The sequence below is a fragment of the Lissotriton vulgaris genome, chromosome 2_1 (genome assembly GCF_964263255.1).
Source record: "Lissotriton vulgaris chromosome 2_1, aLisVul1.2, whole genome shotgun sequence".
Classification (NCBI taxonomy): Eukaryota; Metazoa; Chordata; class Amphibia; order Caudata; family Salamandridae; genus Lissotriton; species Lissotriton vulgaris.
Window position 1 is genome coordinate 214,173,931 of NC_141687.1, and position 22,449 is coordinate 214,196,379.

At 54.6% G+C, this 22,449-nt stretch overlaps 1 protein-coding gene across 5 annotated transcripts in view; it reads right to left on the reverse strand.

Annotated features, from left to right (window-relative positions):
* Window positions 1-501: 501 nt before the first annotated feature.
* The window catches only part of STYXL1 (serine/threonine/tyrosine interacting like 1), a 257,256-nt gene continuing 235,308 nt past the window's right edge, over window positions 502-22,449 (reverse strand). For 2 of the 5 annotated variants that reach the window (XM_086954770.1, XM_086954772.1), the window contains exons 9-10: window positions 2,522-2,674; window positions 502-679 (exon numbers count right to left, since the gene is read on the reverse strand). In XM_086954770.1, coding sequence (XP_086810896.1) covers window positions 548-679; window positions 2,522-2,674 — 285 coding nt within the window. In that variant the 3' untranslated portion in view covers window positions 502-547. The remainder of the gene's footprint in view (window positions 680-2,521; window positions 2,675-22,449) is intronic. The other 3 variants (XM_086954773.1, XM_086954774.1, XM_086954771.1) reach the window with 2 other exon arrangements.

Consider the following 22,449-nt stretch of genomic DNA (forward strand, 5'->3'; position numbering starts at 1 on the left):
CCCATCCAAATGAGAGTACAAAAACAAATCTCTGGCCTCCTGACAGCCACCTCCCCAACCTTCTGTCTGTTGTGTGCCTTCTAGCTTCATCCATGCCAACAGGTGCAAGCTCAGTGGTGACGGGCTCAGAGAGACGCAGGCGGTTGTCACCTCTCGTTGAGGGTCACCACAGACCAGCACTGACCGGGGAGAATGTGGTTGGTGTAGACACAGTGTGGCCTATGTTCTCCCACCTCCCTCAGGCTGGTGGAAACCCAGGAGAGGTGGAAGAATGGAGGCAACACCGCCAGTCACCATTCGGTGCCACGTACGGGTCTCTTGAAGCTCTGGCGAGGCAGTGGAATCCCTTGTGACGTCACAACATTTGTCACCCACTGTTGTGAGACACACAAGTGATTTATATCTGGTTGTTCATGATAGAGGCTTGTAATGGAAGCCATATATAACAATATTACATAATGAAAGGCAAAAATCTAAAGAAAACACTGCAATCAGATCATCTTCACTTATTAAATGCCTTTTTATTTTTTTTATAGCTCCACTATTCCTAAAACAGCGGGTCTGAGATGTCGGTGATGACTGCTCCATGGACCACCTCCTCCCACCGCGACAGCTGCTGCACGAAGCCACGGTTTGGCCTCATGGTTGGTTTGCATTTCAGGACGTGGTCCCAGGCTTCCTGCAAGGAGAAGAACAGGGGTGAGAACAGGACTGACGGGGTGAATTACACAGCTGGATCTCACTCCTGACTTGATGATAAACTTTATCTTTTATTATTTTAATATTTCCAATTACACAAATTACAAAGCTCTGAGTAGATTCTGTTTCTACAGGAAGCCTTATTTCGGTGCTTGTAAGCTTTCTACAGAATCCGCCAACCATGCCTCACCCACAGCGTGATGAGGGGGCTTTGGCACTCCTGTTCTCATTGGTCATTTCTGCAACCAACTCAGTGGCATCCACTGCCCAGAGTCCCCCTGTCAGAAAATGGCATTTCATAAACTCACTAGTCAACAGCTGTGCCAAAAGACCTTACCTGTCAAAATCCTCTTTGAAAAGATCCCTGCTCATATTAATAAATGTGTTCTGTTTATTCGCACCCATAGGAATGCGATAATTTTTAAAATATATTATTAATGTATTGCTTGTTTGTATTAGGTTTGTTCATCCTTGTAAAATGATTATATCTACATCAATATATTTTCACTGAACACATGCCTCCTCTTTTGTAAGTTGAACTTTTATTTGACTGATCAACATGATTTGCTGGAGAGGGTTTAAACAGTTATTTGAAATGACCAGCTTTTGATTTATTACCGGCTGAGTTAATGTTCATAAATATTGCGATTATTGATCTGACCTCACTTAAAGTCCTCTGCAAACTCCAGGGTGGTTCTAAATCGTTGGGGCAAGACAGCACGTAACAAAACGAACAACATATACACTTGGATAACTCAATGAACAAATCATTGTGGACACAGCCACTGCTTCAGACTTTCCAGGAAAGTTAAATTGGCTTCAACGGAGGAAGTGTTAGTAGGGCTGGGGCCAGATCATTGCACCCTTCCGCATCCAACACAGTGAAATACCAAAATATTGGTCCTGAAACACACACAGTGGTCAAAGTGGGCGGGTTCGGCAGGCACGGCGGGCCCCATCTTCTTTAAATGAATAGATTCCGTTCCCCTACTTTTTTAATTTAAGGACAGTAGAATTAGCCAACGCCTACGGATGGGTTCGTAGGCTGAGAAGGACTCTGTCTTTTCCTTCTTGCCCAGAGAAGACAAGGACAGTGTCCACTTCTGCTCTGCCGCTGGCAGCAGCAGCCGGCATGACTCGCAGGTAGGGGGGTGCGCAGAGGGGGTTGCGGGTGTGGGCAGGAGCAGTTGCCAGGGTTACAGGGGGGAGGGAGGTCACGCGGGGGTTGTGATTGCGGGAGAGAGGGAAAAAATGCAAAGAAAAAAAAATCACTAAGCTTGCTGCTGTCCGGTCCCGCGTCGCTGCTCCTGCTCTCCTGCTTCCGATGTCAGGAACGGAAGCAGGCAGCCAGGCTCCCTCCCCTCAGCTATTCAAAACGCTGCAATTACAGTGTTGTGATTGGTCTGAGCACCGTGACACAGCGCTCAGCCAGGGGCTGTAGGGGTGGCCCTGTTCTCCATGCAGGCTGTAATGCAGCCTGCATGGAGAAGTGGGAATGTGAGCATGACTGGTTTGGCCGGCCCGTGAGGGCCCACCAAACAGTCACTGTGCACTTTTAAGAATGGGCAAACCACTCGCAGAGCAGAGCAGAGCAGCCCACCGGCCTGCCCGCACAGCAGCCACACATAAAATTACAACTGAGAGTTATCATTTTATGTTTTTGCTTCTGTATTGTTGAACGCAGTGGGGCGACGCTCCTCTGGCATAGCAGAGGAGCCACCCTTGGCTGCTGCCTCCACTCTCTTTCTTCCTCTTATTCCCTCTCTTTCTGTCTAGCTCCTCCTCACTTACAGAAAACCGTGACTCAAGAAACAGATCTTACCCTCTCTTTCCTCCTTTCGTTAATTTGATGCCTTGTGAAATGGACCCAAAAAATGTAAAACACTTTTGCTGGAAATGTCTTCTTTTTCTGACATTTTTCTACTCCAAAGTGCAGCCTCTGGAATAAAAGGTTCAAACCATTGAGAAAAAAAACCTAAAATAAAGCAAGACAGAGTGGTCATGAAGTGGCCACATTGATTTTAATCATACCCAAACACATTAGCACCACTTTACAGAGTTTGCCAGTGAAGCGCTACTTTTTTTTCCTTGTCTTTCTTTGAACAGCATTGTTTTCCATGGGTGGGAAAGTGCACCAATCCTGGAGGTACTGCAATGCCTGATTGAAGGGTGGATTGGAAAACACAATGTGTGTAGCAGCTCTGTTTTCATGGATGTGGTATTTTTAAACCATATTGCTTACGTTTTGTAAGGACATAAGCAATAGACATTGAAATGGGTCCCTTCTGGGCCCTGAAGTCATGTCCTTAACTTTGCAGCCAAAAGTACTCACTGATTCGTGAGTAGTGAGTGTAAAAGCGTTAAAGTAACCATGTTGTTTCTCCTTACATTTCACATGCTTTACTTAATATTGCATTCCCTACGAGTGTTTGCTTTTCCCATAATGTTGTAGCTTTTTTTAGGCTGCATATTGCTCTCGTCTAGTGCTTAATTTTAATTGATTCACATTCAGGTGTTTATAGTGGGGCACACTTGGGTTGTAGTTGAAGACCGTGCGAGTTTCTCTCAGTAGGGGGAGGGGATGTGGCAGTATGGTCAGAGCTGCCAAATTAGGAACTGGGGAACCAGGTTCAACCTTCATGACCAGTGCCTCAGACCACTCTCCTCAGGGAGCACATTCCCATGCTGGACTGTAGAAGGCCCCTCAAGACTGTTGAAGCCCTGGTGTCTTAGCACCAGCAGGTGGACCCTAGCGGTGTCAAGTGTGGGTTAACCTTGAAGGCCTGTCCACCACAATCCTTGAAGTTCACCTCCAGTCTTGCAGGCAGGCCTATGAAGCAGCATTCCCTAAAGCAACAATGACTTTGTCACTGAGGTCACAGGACCCTTGAGAAGGGCAGGCTCTATGGCAGTGCGACTGGTGAGACCTCACCGGGTGCTCACTTTGGGTGAAGGCATCTTGTTTGCAAGTATATATAGTTTTAAAAGCGCTTGCTGCCTCCTTTCTGGCATTCAGCAATTTCAGCAACAATAAAAATGTCACGATAACTCTGTTGATTAATGTTCTTCCTAGAGAGAGATGGGAGTTTTGTCTAGTGGAAGTTTTGACTCATAAAGAGGTAGCGCAGAGAGGTAATGTGCCTGCTACAAAGAACATGTACTATGCAGATCACAAAGTGCATATAATGTAAATAGGTCAGTGGCTTTTTTAGAGAGAACCTTTTGTTACTTGTGGTTTATAAGTTAAAATCCTAACATAGAACAGTGAGACAATAACTGTCATCTAAGAGCTGCATGCAAACTGCAATGCATAAATTAGAACAGTATGGTTTCCCCCCCCACTATTTGAATATCCTAATGTTGCAAAAAGTGTTAATTTGGATATAAATCAATTCTGATTATTATAGTGAACAGCCAACCATGGTATTACATTTCAAATTCAGGAATTATAGTTTAATTCACTATTAAACTATACTGCCTACTAGTATGGTTGTCAAGTGACTTCTACACCTTGCAGTCCTTTGTCTAATGTAAAATTTCCTATACAGTGATTTACACATGTAAAATTGATTGTCTGTGTAATGTGTGCAATGTAAAGTGCTTGAGCACCCTACACTGAGAGAGAGTGTGGTTATGGAGACTTGAGGGGCACTGCTAAAGGGTGGTAGTGAGGGAATCTGTGGTGGAGGTAGACATTGGGGGGCACCAACAAGCATTGTTGCACAGGGCGCCACCAGTGCTAAAGCCAGCACTGCCCTTGAGGCCAGTCCGCCTCACCCATTGGTACCTCCATTGGCCTTGTTTCAGCAGTAGTAGCTGCAACTCACCAGGGATCGGAAATGCAGGAGTTGCACGCACACCATACTAAGTTTGCAAACTTCACAGTCTCTCTTAATGCACAAGCACTTTTAACAAACATGTGAGGTCTGCTTTAGGCGCACTGTAATTATGCAGCAAAGGAGGACAACATTATGCCACAGTGGTGACTAAATTTTGCAGCAAAAAAATAGTCATCAGCATAATGAAGTATATTTTCTGATACTTTTTCTTTTTTTTTAAACCAAGTTTTATTTGTCAATTTGCATATGTTGCGCAGAGCTCTGCACTCCAGATTCATCTGCCAAAGCCAACCAAATATAGCCACGACAGCAAATAACTTTTAGCAGGAACAACAATACAGTACATATGAATATTTAACGAATTTGCACCCACACCCCCCAAAAAGATCGCACTAAGTCCATACTGTCTCTTCCGCAACGTTAAAAGGAAGTCGACAAGTCCTCATCCAGGCACACACACCCTCCCCGCTCCCTCTCTTCCCACCCTCATATTGGCCCACAGGCTTAATCCGGTAGCGAAGGCTCCACCATCGCCGGAGGCTCCAGTGACAGTCATGAGGCCTGTGTACTCCGCCAATCGTTTCCAAATTTTATAGTGTTTGCGCGGGCACCGCCTGACCACAAAGATGGGTTGCTTCAGTCCCATGCAAAAGTCCAGACCATTTTCCAGGCAGCCACCAATGGGGCCCTTGTCGCCTTCCATGCTTTAGCAATGTCTTGTTTTGCCAGCGTGAGGCCTAAAAGCATAAGATGTCGTTTGTAAGCGTTGCCGCCCACCCCCTCCATGACATGAAGCAGTGCCAGCTGTGGTGTGCTTGCAAGCTCCCAGCTCAAGACCTCAGAGAGACAGGCAAATACCCCCCTCCAGAAGTGATCCAGCGATGTGCACTGCCAAACTGTGTGTATAAACGTACCCTCATCCCAACCACAGCAAAGACACTCCGGGGAGGCGATCAACCCCGCCCGCCACAACCATGACCTAGAAAAGTAGGCCCTGTGGAGATATTTGAACTGGACTAGGCGGAGCTGTATCGCTATGGCCGCCCTCTGCAGGGCTGCTAGGGCCTTTGTCCAATCCTCCTCCTCCAAATTTCCTACATCCGCCTCCCAGTCCCCCCAGAGTTTCCGAAGTGTAGGGGAGCAGTGCATGACCAGGGACTGGTAAATATGAGAATTATTTTCCTTCAGATCCCCCATAAAAACGTTAGCTTCAATGGGGCTAAATTCGGGTAGGGACTCCAGGCCCAGCAGACTTGGGGACAGTGCGTGGCGGAGCTGCAGATATCAATACAATTGTGTCTGTGGCATATGAAACTCCTCCTGAAGTTCCCGGAAGGATTTAAGTGTTGTGCCCCTCAAAACATCTCCAAGGGTGGAGATACCTATGGCGTCTCATCCCCGAAACCCCGGAATGGCCGCCAAATGTGGCAGGTGCCCATTATTCCACAATGGGATCTCCCGGGTCAGAACATTCCACCAGCCCATGTACCGCAGCGCCTGCCTCCAAACCAGAATGACCACTCGCGAGGCTGATGGGAACGCACTTTGTAGCTGCGCCAAGTGCAAAAGTGTATGAGGTGTGTGATGTCCCATAAGGTAATGTTCCAGTGCGTACGCCGGGTCCCCCCCATTTCCATACCACCATTCATTGAGGACCAGCAGATGTGAGGCCTGATAATACGAGAGGAGATACGGGGATGCCAGACCTCCACAATAAGTAGATAGAAAGCATGAACCTATAGCCATGCGCGCCTTCCCCCCCTCCCACAGAAACTGCCCCAACAGAGATTTCACCAGCCGGAGCCATCTAGGCTGAATCGGATACGGATGATTCTGCAGCTGGTAGAGAAGTCGGAGAAGTACTACCATTTTGAAGATGGCCGATCTGCCTTACCGCATCAGGGGCATGAGGGACCAGGACTTAAGGTCTGCACGAACCCGCTCCCACACAGGTGTCAGGTTGCGTTCCCAGGCAACGGCCGGAACGTCCGAGAGCACCACCCCCAGATATTTCAAACCACCTATAGCCGACGGAACCGCAGATGCCCACGATCCCACTCTCGTCCGCTCTCCCAGCGCCCAAAGCGTGGACTTGCGGGGAGTCATGTACAGTCCTGATGTTTCCATACAAATCTGCATGATGCGCAAGAGTCGTGGCCCTGTCCTGTCAATCGCCGTCAGAAAGAAGAGAACGTCGTCTGCATAAAGCTCAATTCTATCGGAGAGGCCCTCGCCCATTCAAATCCCCGTACCTGGGCGTCTATGCGAACCAAGGCCGCCAAGGACTACATGGCCAGGACGAAGAGATATGGAGACAGGGGACATCCCTGCCGCGTGTCCCTCTGAATAGGGAAGGTGGAGGAGGCGGCACCCGCTGCCGGCACCGACGCCATCAGGTCAGTGTATAGGAGTTTCATGTAAGAAAGGAAGCGTGGGCCGAGTTTGAGTCTATGGAGCAGGGCGAAGAGGTAGACCCAGCTCAGGCAGTCAAACGCCCTGTCCATATCTGCCAAGAGTAGTGCCGCTGGTTCCCCAATTTGTTGAATCGCTCTCCTGATGTTGTGCCGGGTTGCCCCGTCTGATCAGGGTGTACAAGTGATGTGATATGAGGTAATAGGCGATTGCCAGCGCCTTCGCCAGAACTTTGGCCTCCACATTTAAGAGGGAGATGGGGTGGTAGGAGGCATGTTGTTCCAGGGGACGCCCGGGCCTATGAAACACCACCATTTCTGCGTTCCTCCAGTCCAGGGGAAGCACACCCCTCTTCCCGGGCCTCCTCCACCACCGCCCGGTAATGTTGGGCCAATTGCACATTATAACGGTGAAAGAACTCACTCGGAAACCCATTAGTCCGGGCGCTTTCCCAGGGTTAAGTTTTCCCAAGGCCCCTCCCAGTTCTCTCGTCCGACAAGGGTGCCTCCAGCTGATCCCGCACCTCATCCAGCTGCGCCTTGGGTGGCAGATCTGTAATAAATGTATCAATTGTAGCAGCTGATAGACATACCCGGGGGGCATAGAGTTCCGCATAATATGTATCAAAGCTCTCCGCAATGGCAGGGGGATATACCAGGTAGGGCCTGAAAGTGGAACGTGCCTTGACACAGGCGGTGCAACATCTTGCTAGACTTATCTCCCCATTGGTACACTCTACTGCGCATCGCTGGCGAGACTTGACGTGCCTCATCCATCAGCAGAGCGGCATACTCCTGTTGGGCTAAGAGCAATTGCTGCACTCCCAGGTCACTCCCTGTCTCACGATTCTGTCGCTCAAGCCTTACTATGTTCGCCTCAGCGTGGGTCAGTTCCTCCCTTCGCTGCCTGCGGGCCAGTGCACACCGGGAGATGTCCACCCCTCGCAGAGTGGGCTTCAGCGCCTCCCACAAGGTGGCAGCACTAGACACAGATCCCACATTTGCAGACAGATACTGGGCAATAGTTTCCCATATATGGGCCGTATAATCTGCGTTCTGAAGGTGCCACACTGCCATTCGCCATCAAAATGGCTGTCTTCCCCTACCCGTATGCAGTTCTATGAACACAGAGGAGTGGTCTGAAAGGCCCATCACTCTACCAGCCATCGCCCGAGAACAAAGATATAAACCAGTCTGGAAAAGGATTTGTGGACCGCGGATGAATAAGTGTATCCCTGAACCGCGCCGTGGGCCCGCCACCAGGTGTCGACCCAGTCTAGCCCCATCACCAGAGAATATAGTTTTGTAGGAAGATCACTCCTATGGCCGTGTCCATGACATTGTTCCAGTCCCCGCCCACCACAGACAGCACATTCGGCATATCGGCCCACAGGGATTGTAGCTTCTCAATTAAATTCCACTGCAATGGGGGAGGGGCATATACACTACCTAAAATCAGGGGGTCCTCCTCAACCTGACCCTGGATAAATAAGTAGCGCCCCTACGTGTTGGTCCACTGCTGCTGATGTGTGTAAGGGACCCTGCGATGTATCAGGATAGCCACACCTCACGACCCCCTCGTGAAACCCACGTGGAAAACCTGATGGAACCAATAGCGCTGCAGGCAGAGGGCCTTCGTGCCCATGAGATGCGTCTCCTGTAGCAGAGGATATCAGCCTTCGTCCTCTTCGCGTGTTGGAGTATGGCCCCCGCTTGATCTTGTCAAGGGCCCACATACATTCCAACTTAGGACACGGAGACCTCCCTGCGTCCCCTGCCCACTATCAGGTATTTTAGCCATAGGGGGTTACATCAGAGTGCAATACTAACAATGAGCCTCGGCGGTGTGTGTGCAACCTGAAGCGGACCCGTAGTGTAAGTGCGACTCGTGAACAGAAACAAACCCCTCCCACCAAACCCCCCAACCCATACCTCAAAAACATTGAAGTACCTGTCGCTGCAGGGCTAGTCCCAGATTCCCAACGGGGGGATGGGCACTGCCCCGACCAATGAATCCCCAACTCACAGCGCAAGACCACCTGGCAGGGCTCCCACCAGCTCAAACCTGACAGTGAGAGAAGCCCAGATCGGGACATCCCGGAAGTCAGTAAATGTAGTTCCGCAACACCTCACCAGCATTCTCCTTTAGTGTTCCAATGTTTGGCTTCACTGGGCCGCCCCTCCTGCCCCCCAGGAGGAGACGCCGCAGGACTCTGAACGCCGCCGGGACCGTGACCTTCTGTTGCCCCTTGGCCGTTGCTCACGGGGGCCTCCCCGGGCCGCATCACTCAAGGATGAGTCTGACTCTCTTCCAGGTGGTGTGTGGAGTCGCACCCGAACAGTTTCATCTGTCTATTTGAATACCTCTTCTGGAGTGTCAAAGAAATGAGTGTGGGAACGAAAGACCACTCGTAGGCGGGCCGGGAACAGCAGGGCATATGGAATTTTAAGCTCTCTCAGACGGGCCTTGGCAGCCATGAAAGATTGACGCTGTTGCTGGACCTGCCGCGTGTAATCGGGGAATATAAGAATGCGAACATTGTTATAAAGCAAGGGTTCTTTGAGTCGGGCCTGTTTCAAAATAGCGTCCCTGTCCAGATAGTTCAATAATTTGGCAATGACCCCACCGGAGGCTTCTGCATGCGTTCCCTATGAGCCTGTTCCACCACAAAACATCTGGACATGGCCTCGGGGGTAGCCAGCCCTCCAGCCAGGTTGTAAGGAAGCGTTCCATGTTTCCCTCTTCACAGCCCTCTGGAAACCCAACAAAATCGAGATTGTTGCTTCGGGTCCGTCCTTCCGCATCTTCCGATCTGAGTGTGAGGCCCTTCTGGACGGTCTCCATCGCCGCCACCTTGCGCTTCAACTCTGTGACATCATCCTCCACTCCCGATATGCGGGTCTCAGCCTCAGTAATACGGGACACTGCATTATGCAGGTCCTGTCGCAGCAGCATAACGTCTGACCCAACTGCCCCTATTTTTGCATCCAACATGTCCCTGGATTGGGCGATCGTGGCCATGAGGGCTGCATTGTCCGGCACAGTTACCGGCTGCCCCCAGGTAGCTCCAGCCGCCGCTCCCAGGCCGGTAAATTTGTCAATGGCACCTGCTTGGTCGAGCCGCCTCCCCCTTTATCTCTGGTCATGTCTGTGTCTTGAACTTCCCGGACTGCCCCGTATCTGACCAATGGAGGGCCACACCCAAATAATGACCACTCCCGCGGTCCGACCCAACCGAGAAGCGTGCACTAGCCAGCAAAGGGCCCCTAGACCCAGACTCTCCGGACGCCCCAGGGGGCACGTCCCACCTGAGGCGCACAGACACATGGATTCGGTGCCACCGGCCCTCGGGATGAAGATGTCACAGAAAGGCAGGCAAAGCCCACTCACCCACACTGTCAATAATCCCACACACAGGCCGGGGCAGGCAACCCCGCTCCTGCAGTCAGATCTGACCTCCGATAGAAGCTCCTATCCAGGATCACCCCTGGAGTGCGTGGCAGGGTATATGCCGAGGGAAGGGTCCTGGAGCCCCGCCTCGTGGCTCGACTTTGCCACCGAACCCCCCGCACACGCTGATCCACACGGTGGACCCGCCGGGCGGAAGGCTCACCTCCAGCTGCCGCACTGAGGTTCCACCTGGCCCAGAGCGTCTCTGCTGAGGTGGAGGGGGCCAAATAGACCCCTAGTATCTCCCAATGCGGCCCGACCGCACCGCCGATCCCCCGCAGCGTTAACTAACGCAGGGGGGTAGGGGGGCCTGATAAATTCCAGGTACGGGGCAGGCACCGCCAGTGGCCTCTCCACCACCCCTGCGGTCCAATCCGCTGACCTCCGATAGGAGCCCCTATCCAGGACCACCCCAGGGGTGGGTGGCAGGGTATATTCAGAGGGAATGATCCTTGAGCCCCGCCTCGCGGCTCGACTTTGCCGCCAATTCCCCCCCCCCGCACATACCGATCCCCACGGCGGCCACGTGGGGTGGAAGGCTCCCCTCCAGCCACCGCACCGAAGGCCCAGAGCGACTCTGCTGAGGTGGAGGCAGCCAAATATGTCCTCGGTATCTCCCAATGCGGCCCGATTGCATCGCCGATCCCCCGCAGTGATATCTAATGTGGGGAGAGGGAGGGCCGACACTACCGCTTGCGGTAGCCCCAGAGGGCCTGATATATTCCAGGTAAGGAGGAAGGGCAGCCAAGCGTTCCCTCAAGCGGCCCCGCCGCCGATCCCATCCCAGCTGCGGCACCAGACGGGGGAGGGCTCCAGCCACGCTACACTAAATGGCGCAACACTATCGGGGGGCAAGGCGGCCTACTCGCTCCCCGGCCGCCTCCCACACGGTCCGACTGTGCCTCCAGTCCCCGTTGTGACACCAAAGTGAAGGGGCACCATCAGGATTGGGCCAGCACCCCTGTCCCCGGCCGCCTCACCCCGCGGAGACCTCCACTGTCTAGGGGTCCAGCCCCAAGCCGCAGCTCTACCCCAGATGCTCCGCCCTACCTCCACCGCCCGATCCGGCCGCCGGATTACTCCGTTCCGCAGCAGCAGTCCCGCTGTCCGTGTCTCAGAGCCACAACACAGCTCCTCTCACACCGGGCAGTCGGTTGGTTTCCAACGCAGGATCTATTCGCCCACAGCCGCTAGGTGCGCCCGCAGGTCCGGCTGAACTCCTCAATCGACCCCCAGTCCAGGACAGCAGCGCTGAGCACAGCGCTCTGGGCCCTCCTCACCCGACTAGGCCTCTCCCCCGCACCGGCCGTATCTCAGCGCCACAGGCGCTCCCAGCTCCCAAGTTGCAACAGACGATCGAGTAGCCGGTGTTGTGCCACGGAGGTGTTGAATTCAACTTCGATCTTTCCAGGATGTCAGGATATTTGTCGGATGTGTGGCGGGCTGGACGGACCTGGCTTAGCACACCTCCGCCATGTTGACTTACCAAGCCACGCCCTCGATACTTTATTATTTTGACATTTTTACACATGCTAACAGTCTCTGCAAAGATTTTGCTTTGTTAGTACCAGTGTAACTTACAAATGCAGCAGTGAAAAAGGTGACCAGTCAACCTTTACAAAGGGCCGCCTACTTCGCAGCAACACAAGTCAAATTTTTTAGTAACTTTTGATCCGTTTCAAAAACAAACAATTTATTAGTTATAATTGCCTGTGACTAAAGGCGTGACCTAGAAGGTGAAAGGAGATGTGGCACTGGAGCAGCAGCTAAATATTTGGCAATCATAGATGCAGAATTCAGAGGATATACCCTAATGTGCACTGGAGCCGCAGACGACCGCCATGACAGCTCAGCCCTTGCAACTTGGGAGATTAGACCTTGAAGTGATGCGGACACCAATAGTAGCCACCCATCTGAATGACACCATAGCAGGAAACTGATTTGGCAGCAGCCATTTTGGAGTGGTGGTTTATTCCCGATGATACAGAAAAAAACTGCCCTCAGGAATATTAGGAGGAAAAGGGGTAACTGCTCCTAGGCATGAGCGTCTCTTGCTGAAGACATTGGCAGAAGGGAGCGAAAGACCAGAGGCAGGTACTCGGCTAAACGTGGATAAAGATAACTCAAGCCTTTGGACTCTAAATAGCAGGGGATCCTTAAGACACAGTGAATGTATCTTCTAGTAAGCATCATTAGCCATCACTGCAGCAATATCCATCCACTAGTGTCCAACTGAAGCAGTAACACATGTAACAGCTGGGAGAAAGTGGCATCCCTCGGAGTAACTTGCCAGGAAAGACAGAAAGATAAACAAGCATTTGCAATGCAATAGGTCTGAGCTATTGGCATCGGAAATGACAATGCCTTTTATTTAAAAAGCATTGTCATTTACAATGCCAATCGTTCAAAGTCGCATACATGCGAGACCTGTTGCATTGCAAATGCTTGTTCTGTAATCTTTGTCCTCACACCCGCCACCCTCCCAGCTCCCGGACTGGTTTGACGCCGGGTGGCAGTACCTGGAGTAAATAATGCCAGGGAAGCCTCACACTCAGGACACAACTCCCATCCTCACCCCCTTTGAAGATTGCCTGTGCCACTGTGTCTGCAATGACCAGAGACCACAGGGGGTCTACGCCCTCTCAGGGGAGTGGTTGAGTTTTGGGATTGTCGGAAGTGCATCAAGGCCCACACCAGAGGTTGTACAGAGGATGCCGGGGAGGCAGGGGGGCTGCTTACTCCACCTGAGTGGAGCTCTTGTGCTGCTCACTCCACAGGGTTGTCTGTGTCGTGTATGTACTAACATCACCGGTCACCAAGGGATGAACGTGGATTACACATACGGCTGGGAGCAGAGGGTTCCTGCAACATTCATTATCCTGCAAAGTGCTCACCAAAGTGCCTCAGGAGCAGGGCATTACACCTGAGACCTGTTAACACAGTGTTTCCAAATTGTCACTTCTGAATAAACCTTTATTCCAGCCGAGTGAATGTGCTCTGAGAATATGTACTTCTCTATTCCGGGTGCTGAAGTGAAAGCGTCTTCTGCCCAAGATCACTCATGCTGTCTGTTCATCTGATGTGCAGACTCGCTGCGCACTCTCCCAAAAAGAATCCAGATATAAAGACTGAATGCTTCCTCAATTATACATGTTTAATGCAATCACTGGGGACATAAAATCCCCATTACACTGAAGAGACTTAACTGGACTCTCTTCTGTCAATCACGTGTCACAATCACTGAACACCCATGCGGTCCGGGGATCCAACGCCTTCTTCATGAAAAAGGAGCTAAAAAGGGACAGTCACGTCAGTCCAGGAGACTCAGTCAAGACACCTCTTCATTCATGGCAATGCCATGCTCTGGGCACCCAGCAGTGTCTCAAAGAACCCACACTTTGGGTGACACCAACACATTTTAAAGACAGGATGACGCTCTCAATAATCCAAAAAGAAGAACAGTCATTTATCATGGAGATGTTCAGAAGCCACCACATATCTGACGCCAACTGGAGTAACTCACCCACAGAAGCCACGTGACCCAAAGACGTGTATGTCCCGATCGGGGAAGCTGGGCACGTGCAGCCGAGACCCATGATATCCAGAATGTGCGTCAGCAGTACAAAGCACATGAACCGTGTCCACAGGGCCTTGCAGCGCTACTTCTCGCCAGTTAACAGCGTGTCAAGCTTAGCGGAAGATATTCCAAAATAATTAAAAAAAAGAAATCGTGTACATGCTCCACCGAAGGGAGAAGGCACGGACAACGGGAGGGAGGAGGGTAGGTGGGGTAAACAAGGCAAACAACGGGAGGGAGAGGGGTAAAGGCGCCAAGCAAATCGTGCCTGCAGTAAGAGAAACTGAATTTAAATTAAAAAAATGGTTCACCTATTACAATTGTAGATTTTACGGCTGGCTGTGATGTCCTTGCCAGAAGTTTATTTAGTGGGTGTTTGTGTGTAAATCTTTTGATAATAAGGTGTTTAACTAAATGTGCGTGTGCCGCCTTCCCAGTACATCTAAATGTATTTAAAATACTGTAGTGATCTGTGTTTTATGTTTGGTATGTGTGAGGCACACTGGACAGGCTCACGTGCATAATTCGTTGACTGATGGCTTCCGGTCTGTGATGTGTTTATTTATAGCCACGGCAACAGGTGTGCTAACGAGTTAGCACAAAATTAAGAAAGCACTGTCTGTCTCAAAGGGATGTTTGTCTTTGCCTTTCGGCGTGGCAGTGCTCAAGGCTTCCACATGTTTTCCCTGCATGTAAATAAACGCACACTATGTTGCCAATACAATCTCGTGGACAGCTCCCATCTTGAACAAGGCGCTTGGGAGAGCAAGGAAAGGGTGCCGGGAGGAATGCACATAATAAAACCAGTGGTGCGCGCGCACCACCGAGGAGCGGGGTGAGGGGCCCGGCAGCGAGGCGAACCCGAGCTGCTGCGCGTGCTAGCCACTGGTGGGAATGGGCGGAGCAAAGGCGGGACATGTGCCTGCCTTTGCCCAATTGTGTGCTATATATATTTTTTTAAAGCACGCTAAAGCCAATGGCAGCAGGCGAACGCAAAACCAAACGCACGAGCGTGTGGTTAGCTTTCTGAAGCCCATACAAGAGGTCTTGCGTGCAGTGCTGCGCACTGCAACACAGGCGCGAGACATAAAAAGGATTGCAGAAAATGAAGGTACTTGAGGGAATGCCTTGTGGCGGCCTGAGAGGCAGTGCCTTAGTCACCATTCCATACAAACGAAAAGTAGAACGAAGGAAGACCATAATTGAAACATGATTATGAAAAGAGGCCTCCTGTGTAGAGCACTTACCCATGGGATGTGAGGCCGGGCATGGTGGTTGTAAGCTCTTAGGGTTCGGTGAGGCGAAGGGTTTATACGTTTAGAGTCTCTAAGGTAGTCAAGTAGGAGGCTCTTGGTGTCTGCCCACATCCCTGGGTCATGGGAAGCAGAGGCAGAAGGCTGCTGAAAGGACTGCGGCCCATGGACTGAGTTGTGAAATCCAAAATTGAAATATTCATATAGTAATGTCCACATGCTGTGGTACTGCTTACCTCAACATGCGCCTATCTTCACCTCCCTCACAGCAGGAGGCACTGGGGGCGCAGCCAATTTACAATGACCTGCATTAATCAATCCTTCTTAACCTCTGTTTATCTTAGGTGCTAGAGAATGCAGTCTCTGAATTACTAATGATTTAGAGTGCTTATTTTCTAGAAAAGCTAATGCCCCTAGTCATTAATTCCCCCTCTTCACCTTTTTCCTCAACTGCGATGCCCTTCCCAGTTTAATTTATATAAAGAATAAATGCAGGGCCAAAGTTTGCTCAGAAGCCTACGGACGGGACTATCAAGTGTAGGGGTACTGAATACCAGGGCTGCAGAGTCTTGATTCCACCTCATGCCTCTTTCATCCACCACCAGACATCCCTTGCCCCTTTATCTCACTCTTTAAGGTCTTTTTAGGTTTTGCCTGGCGAAAACGATGCAAAAGTATCGTTTCGCTAGGCGAAAACCTAATGAGTATAGTATGGGGGCTGGGAATCCGCCCCTGTCTTTCATTGGCTAGCTCCATAAATGGAGGCTAGCCATTGGAAGACGGCTCTGTCCGTCAATCCCGGACCAGATTCGGGGGCGTTCCCGAGAATTTTTGGCTTTTGGCGACGTCACGCTACGTCAGCCAAAAGCCAATTCTCGGGAACGCCCCCGAATCTGGTCCGGCATTGACGGCACCCAGAAGACACAGGCGCAGCTCATCAACAGGATTGGGACAGGCGCAGCTCATCAACAGGATTGGGACACGCGCAGCTCATCAACAGGATTGGGATACGCGCAGCTCAGTAACAGGATCTTGCCAATCCCTCTACGTGCACGGACACATGCACCTCATCGACATAATCCGGGCACGAGCAGCTCACCAACAGGGTACCGGTATTACCCTTGTGCACGCATACCCCCTTTTTCCTATGGATACCTGCACAAAACGGTACCAGTTCAAATCACTCCTCACTAGCTGTCGCCATCCCTCCTCGGTTCCGCGTACAAAGAGCATTACGCCAGCGCTACCTTCACTGCTTCAAAAGATTACGGCCCGTCTCAAAGTTACTGATGATGGAACTTCACTACTCCGCTTCACAGGCAGCGCAGCAGCCGCATCAAATTTACCCTCCACTTCACTCTTAGACCGTCATCACATCCCGGCATCCGCTCAGAGCGATCCGCGAGGGAGCCCACTCCTCGGGAAACTTCGCCGCCCGCCTGCCTGAGCTAGAGACGGGCCGCCGCGCTGCCCGCGGTGACCCGGAAGTGACTAGCCGGCCGGCCAATCCTAGCGCGGCCGGCCGGAAGTGCCCGCCCCCCCGCAGCCCGGGGGAAGAAGGAAGACGGCAGCCCAGGAGAAGAAGTATGGCGGCCCACGCGGGGCTCCCGTGGCCTGGAGGGAGCCCCGGGAGAAGCGGAGGACGTTGCCGGTCTCCCATGCTGAAGAGGGAGACCGGAGAAGTGCCCAAGAGATTGCCGCCGTCTCAAGGAGCCCCCGCCAGGACGGCGGCCCAGGAGAAGAAGTATGGCGGCCCAACGCGGGGCTCCAGTGGCCTGGAGGGAGCCCCGGGAGAAGCGGAGGACGTTGCCGGTCTCCCATGCCGAAGAGGGAGACCGGAGAAGTGCCCAAGAGATTGCCGCCGTCGCAAGGAGCCCCCGCCAGAGTGCCCGGTAAGTTAAATGGGCTACAGAGCGCAGCAGCACCACCACCAGAGGCTTGGGGCTCGGAGCTGCACCATGGTGGACCTGGGCGGCTGCCCAAGGATACACCTCTGCGAGCTCCTGCCGCCCCCCGCCCTGCTCTGCTGGGCACTGCTGCTGCTCTGCGCCCAAGAGACCTCCGCGCAGGCAGACTTCTCAGGTAAGACCCTCTCTGCTTCCCAGCCTGTCCTCTCCCAGCCTGCCGTCACCCAGCCTGCCCTCTCCCAGCCTGCCCTCTCCCAGCCTGCCCTCTCCCAGCCTGTCCTCTCCCAGCCTGTCCTCTCGCAGCCTGTCCTCTCGCAGCCTGTCCTCTCGCAGACTGCCCTCTCCCAGCCTGCCCTCTCCCAGCCTGCCCTCTCCCAGCCTGTCCTCTCGCAGCCTGTCCTCTCGCAGCCTGTCCTCTCGCAGCCTGTCCTCTCACAGCCTGCCCACTCCCAGCCTGCCCTCTCCCAGCCTGCCCTCTCGCAGCCTGTCCTCTCACAGCCTGTCCTCTCGCAGCCTGTCCTCTCGCAGCCTGTCCTCTCCTAGCCTGCCCACTCCCAGCCTGCCCTCTCCCAGCCTGCCCTCTCCCAGCCTGCCCTCTCGCAGCCTGTCCTCTCGCAGCCTGTCCTCTCGCAGCCTGCCCTCTCCCAGCCTGCCCTCTCCCAGCCTGCCCTCTCCCAGCCTGTCCTCTCGCAGCTTGTCCTCTTGCAGCCTGTCCTCTCGCAGCCTGCCCACTCCCAGCCTGCCCTCTCCCAGCCTGCCCTCTCCCAGCCTGTCCTCTCGCAGCCTGTCCTCTCGCAGCCTGTCCTCTCCCAGCCTGCCCTCTCCCAGCCTGTCCTCTCGCAGCCTGTCCTCTCGCAGCCTGTCCTCTCGCAGCCTGTCCTCTCACAGCCTGCCCACTCCCAGCCTGCCCTCTCCCAGCCTGCCCTCTCGCAGCCTGTCCTCTCGCAGCCTGTCCTCTCCTAGCCTGCCCACTCCCAGCCTGCCCTCTCCCAGCCTGCCCTCTCGCAGCCTGTCCTCTCGCAGCCTGTCCTCTCGCAGCCTGCCCACTCCCAGCCTGCCCTCTCCCAGCCTGCCCTCTCGCAGCCTGTCCTCTCGCAGCCTGTCCTCTCGTAGCCTGTCCTCTCGCAGCCTGTCCTCTCGCAGCCTGCCCACTCCCAGCCTGCTCTCTCCCAGCCTGCCCTCTCCCAGCCTGCCCTCTCGCAGCCTGTCCTCTCGCAGCCTGTCCTCTCGCAGCCTGCCCTCTCGCAGCCTGCCCTCTCACAGCCTGCCCTCTCGCAGCCTGCCCACTCCCAGCCTGCCCTCTCCCAGCCTGCCCTCTCCCAGCCTGTCCTCTCGCAGCCTGCCCACTCCCAGCCTGCCCTCTCCCAGCCTGTCCTCTCGCAGCCTGTCCTCTCGCAGCCTGTCCTCTCGCAGACTGTCCTCTCCTAGCCTGCCCACTCCCAGCCTGCCTACTCCCAGCCTGCCCTCTCCCAGCCTGCCCTCTCCCAGCCTGCCCTCTCCCAGCCTGCCCTCTCCCAGCCTGTCCTCTCCCAGCCTGTCCTCTTGCAGCCTGTCCTCTCGCAGCCTGTCCTCTCGCAGCCTGTCCTCTCGCAGCCTGCCCTTTCCCAGCCTGCCCTCTCCCAGCCTGCCCTCTCCCAGCCTGCCCACTCCCAGCCTGCCCACTCCCAGCCTGCCCACTCCCAGCCTGCCCACTCCCAACCTGCCCTCTCCCAGCCTGTCCCCTCCCTGCCCTTTCCCAGCCTGCCCTCTCCCAGCCTGTCCTCTCGCAGCCTGTCCTCTCGCAGCCTGTCCTCTCCTAGCCTGCCCACTCCCAGCCTGCCCTCTCCCAGCCTGCCCTCTCCCAGCCTGCCCTCTCCCAGCCTGCCCTCTCCCAGCCTGTCCTCTCCCAGCCTGTCCTCTTGCAGCCTGTCCTCTCGCAGCCTGTCCTCTTGCAGCCTGTCCTCTCGCAGCCTGCCATTTCCCAGCCTGCCCTCTCCCAGCCTGCCCACTCCCAGCCTGCCCACTCCCAGCCTGCCCACTCCCAACCTGCCCTCTCCCAGCCTGTCCCCTCCCTGCCCTTTCCCAGCCTGTCCTCTTCCAGCCTGCCCTCTCCCAGCCTGTCCCCTCCATGACCTTTCCCAGCCTGTCCTCTCCCAGCTTGTCCACTTCCAGCCTGCCCTCTCCCAACCTGCCCTCTCCCAGCCTGTCCCCTCCTTGCCCTCTCCCAGCCTGTCCCCTCCCTGCCCTCTCCCAGCCTGTCCTCTCCCTGCCTGTTGTCGTGTCCCGGTGGCAGCAGGCAGCAGGCAAGAGCGTGCACTGCGTCCCCGAAGTAACAGCCCTAAAGCAAGCAAGAAGTACGCCCCCCTCCCACCAATCCCTGTTAGGTAGTGGAAACTGTCCAAACTGGGGTGCAGACAGCCCCTCTCACCTTTCGGCCTGGTACCACTGCACCAGCCGCACTACTTCCCTACGGACCGTTCTCCACTTCAGCCCCGTCTAAATTACAATTCCTGCTTGTGACCCTTTTGCCTGCTTGTGCTTGTTTTCGTGACCCTGTTGCCTGCTTGTGCCTCCGTGTGCCCCTGTTGCCTGCTTGTGCCTCCGTGTGCCCCTGTTGCCTGCTTGTGCCTCCGTTTTCGTGCCCCTGTCGCCTGCTTGTGCCTCAGTTTTCGTGCCCCTGTCGCCTGCTTGTGCCTCCGTGTGCCCCTGTTGCCTGCTAGTGCCTCCGTGTGCCCCTGTTGCCTGCTTGTGCCTCCGTGTGCCCCTGTTGCCTGTTTGTGCCTCCGTGTGCCCCTGTTGCCTGCTTGTGCCTCCGTTTTCATGCCCCTGTTGCCTGCTTGTGCTTCCGTGTGCCCCTGTTGCCTGCTTGTGCTTTCGTGTGCCCCTGTTGCCTGCTTGTGCCTCCGTGTGCCGCTGTTGCCTGCTTGTGCCTCCGTGTGCCCCTGTTGCCTGCTTGTGCTGTGTGGGTGTCTGTGGAAGGCTCTGTGTGGGTGTGTGTGTGTGGGGAGCTTTGTGTGGCTGTGTGTGTGGGGTGCTTTGTGTGGCTGTGTGTGTGGGGGGCTCTGTGTGGCTGTGTGTGTGGGGGGCTGTGTGTGGGTGTGTGTGTGTGGGGGGCTCTGTGTGTGTTTGTGTGTGTCATTTGCGAGAGATAAAGCTAGTGGCATTGTAAATGACAATGCCATTTATTTATGTTAAAAAAACATAAATAAAAATAATGTCAAGAGCAATGCCAATAGCTCTAACTTTAACAAAGGCAAAACCATTGCATTGTAACTCGCAGCCTGTCCTCTCGCAGCCTGTCCTCTCCCAGCTTGCCCACTCCCAGCCTGCCCTCTCCCAGCCTGCCCTCTCGCAGCCTGTCCTCTCGCAGCCTTTCCTCTTGCAGCCTGTCCTCTCGCAGCCTGTCCTCTCGCAGCCTGTCCTCTTGCAGCCTGTCCTCTTGCAGCCTGTCCTCTCGCAGCCTGTCCTCTCGCAGCCTGTCCTCTCGCAGCCTGCCCACTCCCAGCCTGCCCTCTCCCAGCCTGCCCTCTCCCAGCCTGCCCTCTCCCAGCTTGCCCTCTCCCAGCCTGTCCTCTCGCAGCCTGTCCTCTCGCAGCCTGCCCTCTCGCAGCCTGCCCTCTCGCAGCCTGCCCTCTCCCAGCCGCACCACTCCCAGCCTGCCCTCTCCCAACCTGCCCTCTCCCAGCCTGCCCTCTCGCAGCCTGCCCACTCACAGCCTGCCCTCTCCCAGCCTGTCCTCTCGCAGCCTGTCCTCTTGCAGCCTGTCCTCTCGCAGCCTGTCCTCTCGCAGCCTGCCCTCTCCCAGCCTGCCCTCTCCCAGCCTGCCCTCTCCCAGCCTGCCCTCTCCCAGCCTGCCCTCTCCCAGCCTGTCCTCTCCCAGCCTGTCCTCTCCCAGCCTGTCCTCTCGCAGCCTGTCCTCTCACAGCCTGTCCTCTCGCAGTCTGCCCTCTCCCAGTCTGCCCTCTCCCAGCCTGCCCTCTCACAGCCTACACACTCCCAGCCTGCCCACTCTCAGCCTGCCCACTCCCAGCCTGCCCACTCCCAACCTGCCCTCTCCCAGCCTGTCCCCTCCCTGCCCTTTCCCAGCCTGTCCTCTTCCAGCCTGCCCTCTCCCAGCCTGTCCCCTCCATGACCTTTCCCAGCCTGTCCTCTGCCAGCTTGTCCACTTCCAGCCTGCCCTCTCCCGACCTGCCCTCTCCCAGCCTGTCCCCTCCCTGCCCTCTCCTAGCCTGTCCCCTCCCTGCCCTCTCCCAGCCTGTCCTCTCCCTGCCTGTTGTCGTGTCCCGGTGGCAGCAGGCAGCAGGCAAGAGCGTGCACTGCGTCCCCGAAGTAACAGCCCTAAAGCAAGCAAGCAAGAAATACGCCCCCCTCCCACCAATCCCTGTTAGGTAGTGGAAACTGTCCAAACTGGGGTGCAGACAGCCCCTCTCACCTTTCGGCCTGGTAGCACTGCACCAGCCGCACTACTTCTCTACGGACCGTTCTCCACTTCAGCCCCGTCTAAATTACAATTCCTGCTTGTGACGCTTTTGCCTGCTTGTGCTTGTTTTCGTGCCCCCGTTGCCTGCTTGTGCCTCCGTGTGCCCCTGTTGCCTGCTTGTGCCTCCGTGTGCCCCTGTTGCCTGCTTGTGCCTCCGTGTGCCCCTGTTGCCTGCTTGTGCCTCCGTTTTCGTGCCCCTGTCGCCTGCTTGTGCCTCAGTTTTCGTGCCCCTGTCGCCTGCTTGCACCTCCGTGTGCCCCTGTCGCCTGCTTGTGCCTCCGTGTGCCCCTGTTGCCTGCTTGTGCCTCCGTGTGCCCCTGTTGCGTGCGCCCCTGTCGCCTGCTTGTGCCTCCGTGTGCCCCTGTTGCCTGCTTGTGCCTCCGTGTGCCCCTGTTGCCTGCTTGTGCCTCTGTGTGCCCCTGTTGCCTGCTTGTGCCTCCGTTTTCGTGCCCCTGTTGCCTGCTTGTGCTTCCGTGTGCCCCTGTTGCCTGCTTGTGCCTCCGTGTGCCCCTGTTGCCTGCTTGTGCCTCCGTGTGCCCCTGTTGCCTGCTTGTGCTGTGTGGGTGTCTGTGGAAGGCTCTGTGTGGGTGTGTGTGTGGGGAGCTTTGTGTGGCTGTGTGTGTGGGGGGCTTTGTGTGGCTGTGTGTGTGGGGGGCTCTGTGTGGCTGTGTGTGTGGGGGGCTGTGTGTGGGTGTGTGTGTGGGGGGGGGGCTCTGTGTGGGTTTGTGTGTGTCATTTGCGAGAGATAAAGCTAGTGGCATTGTAAATGACAATGCCATTTATTTATGTTAAAAAAAACATAAATAAAAATAATGTCAAGAGCAATGCCAATAGCTCTAACTTTAACAAAGGC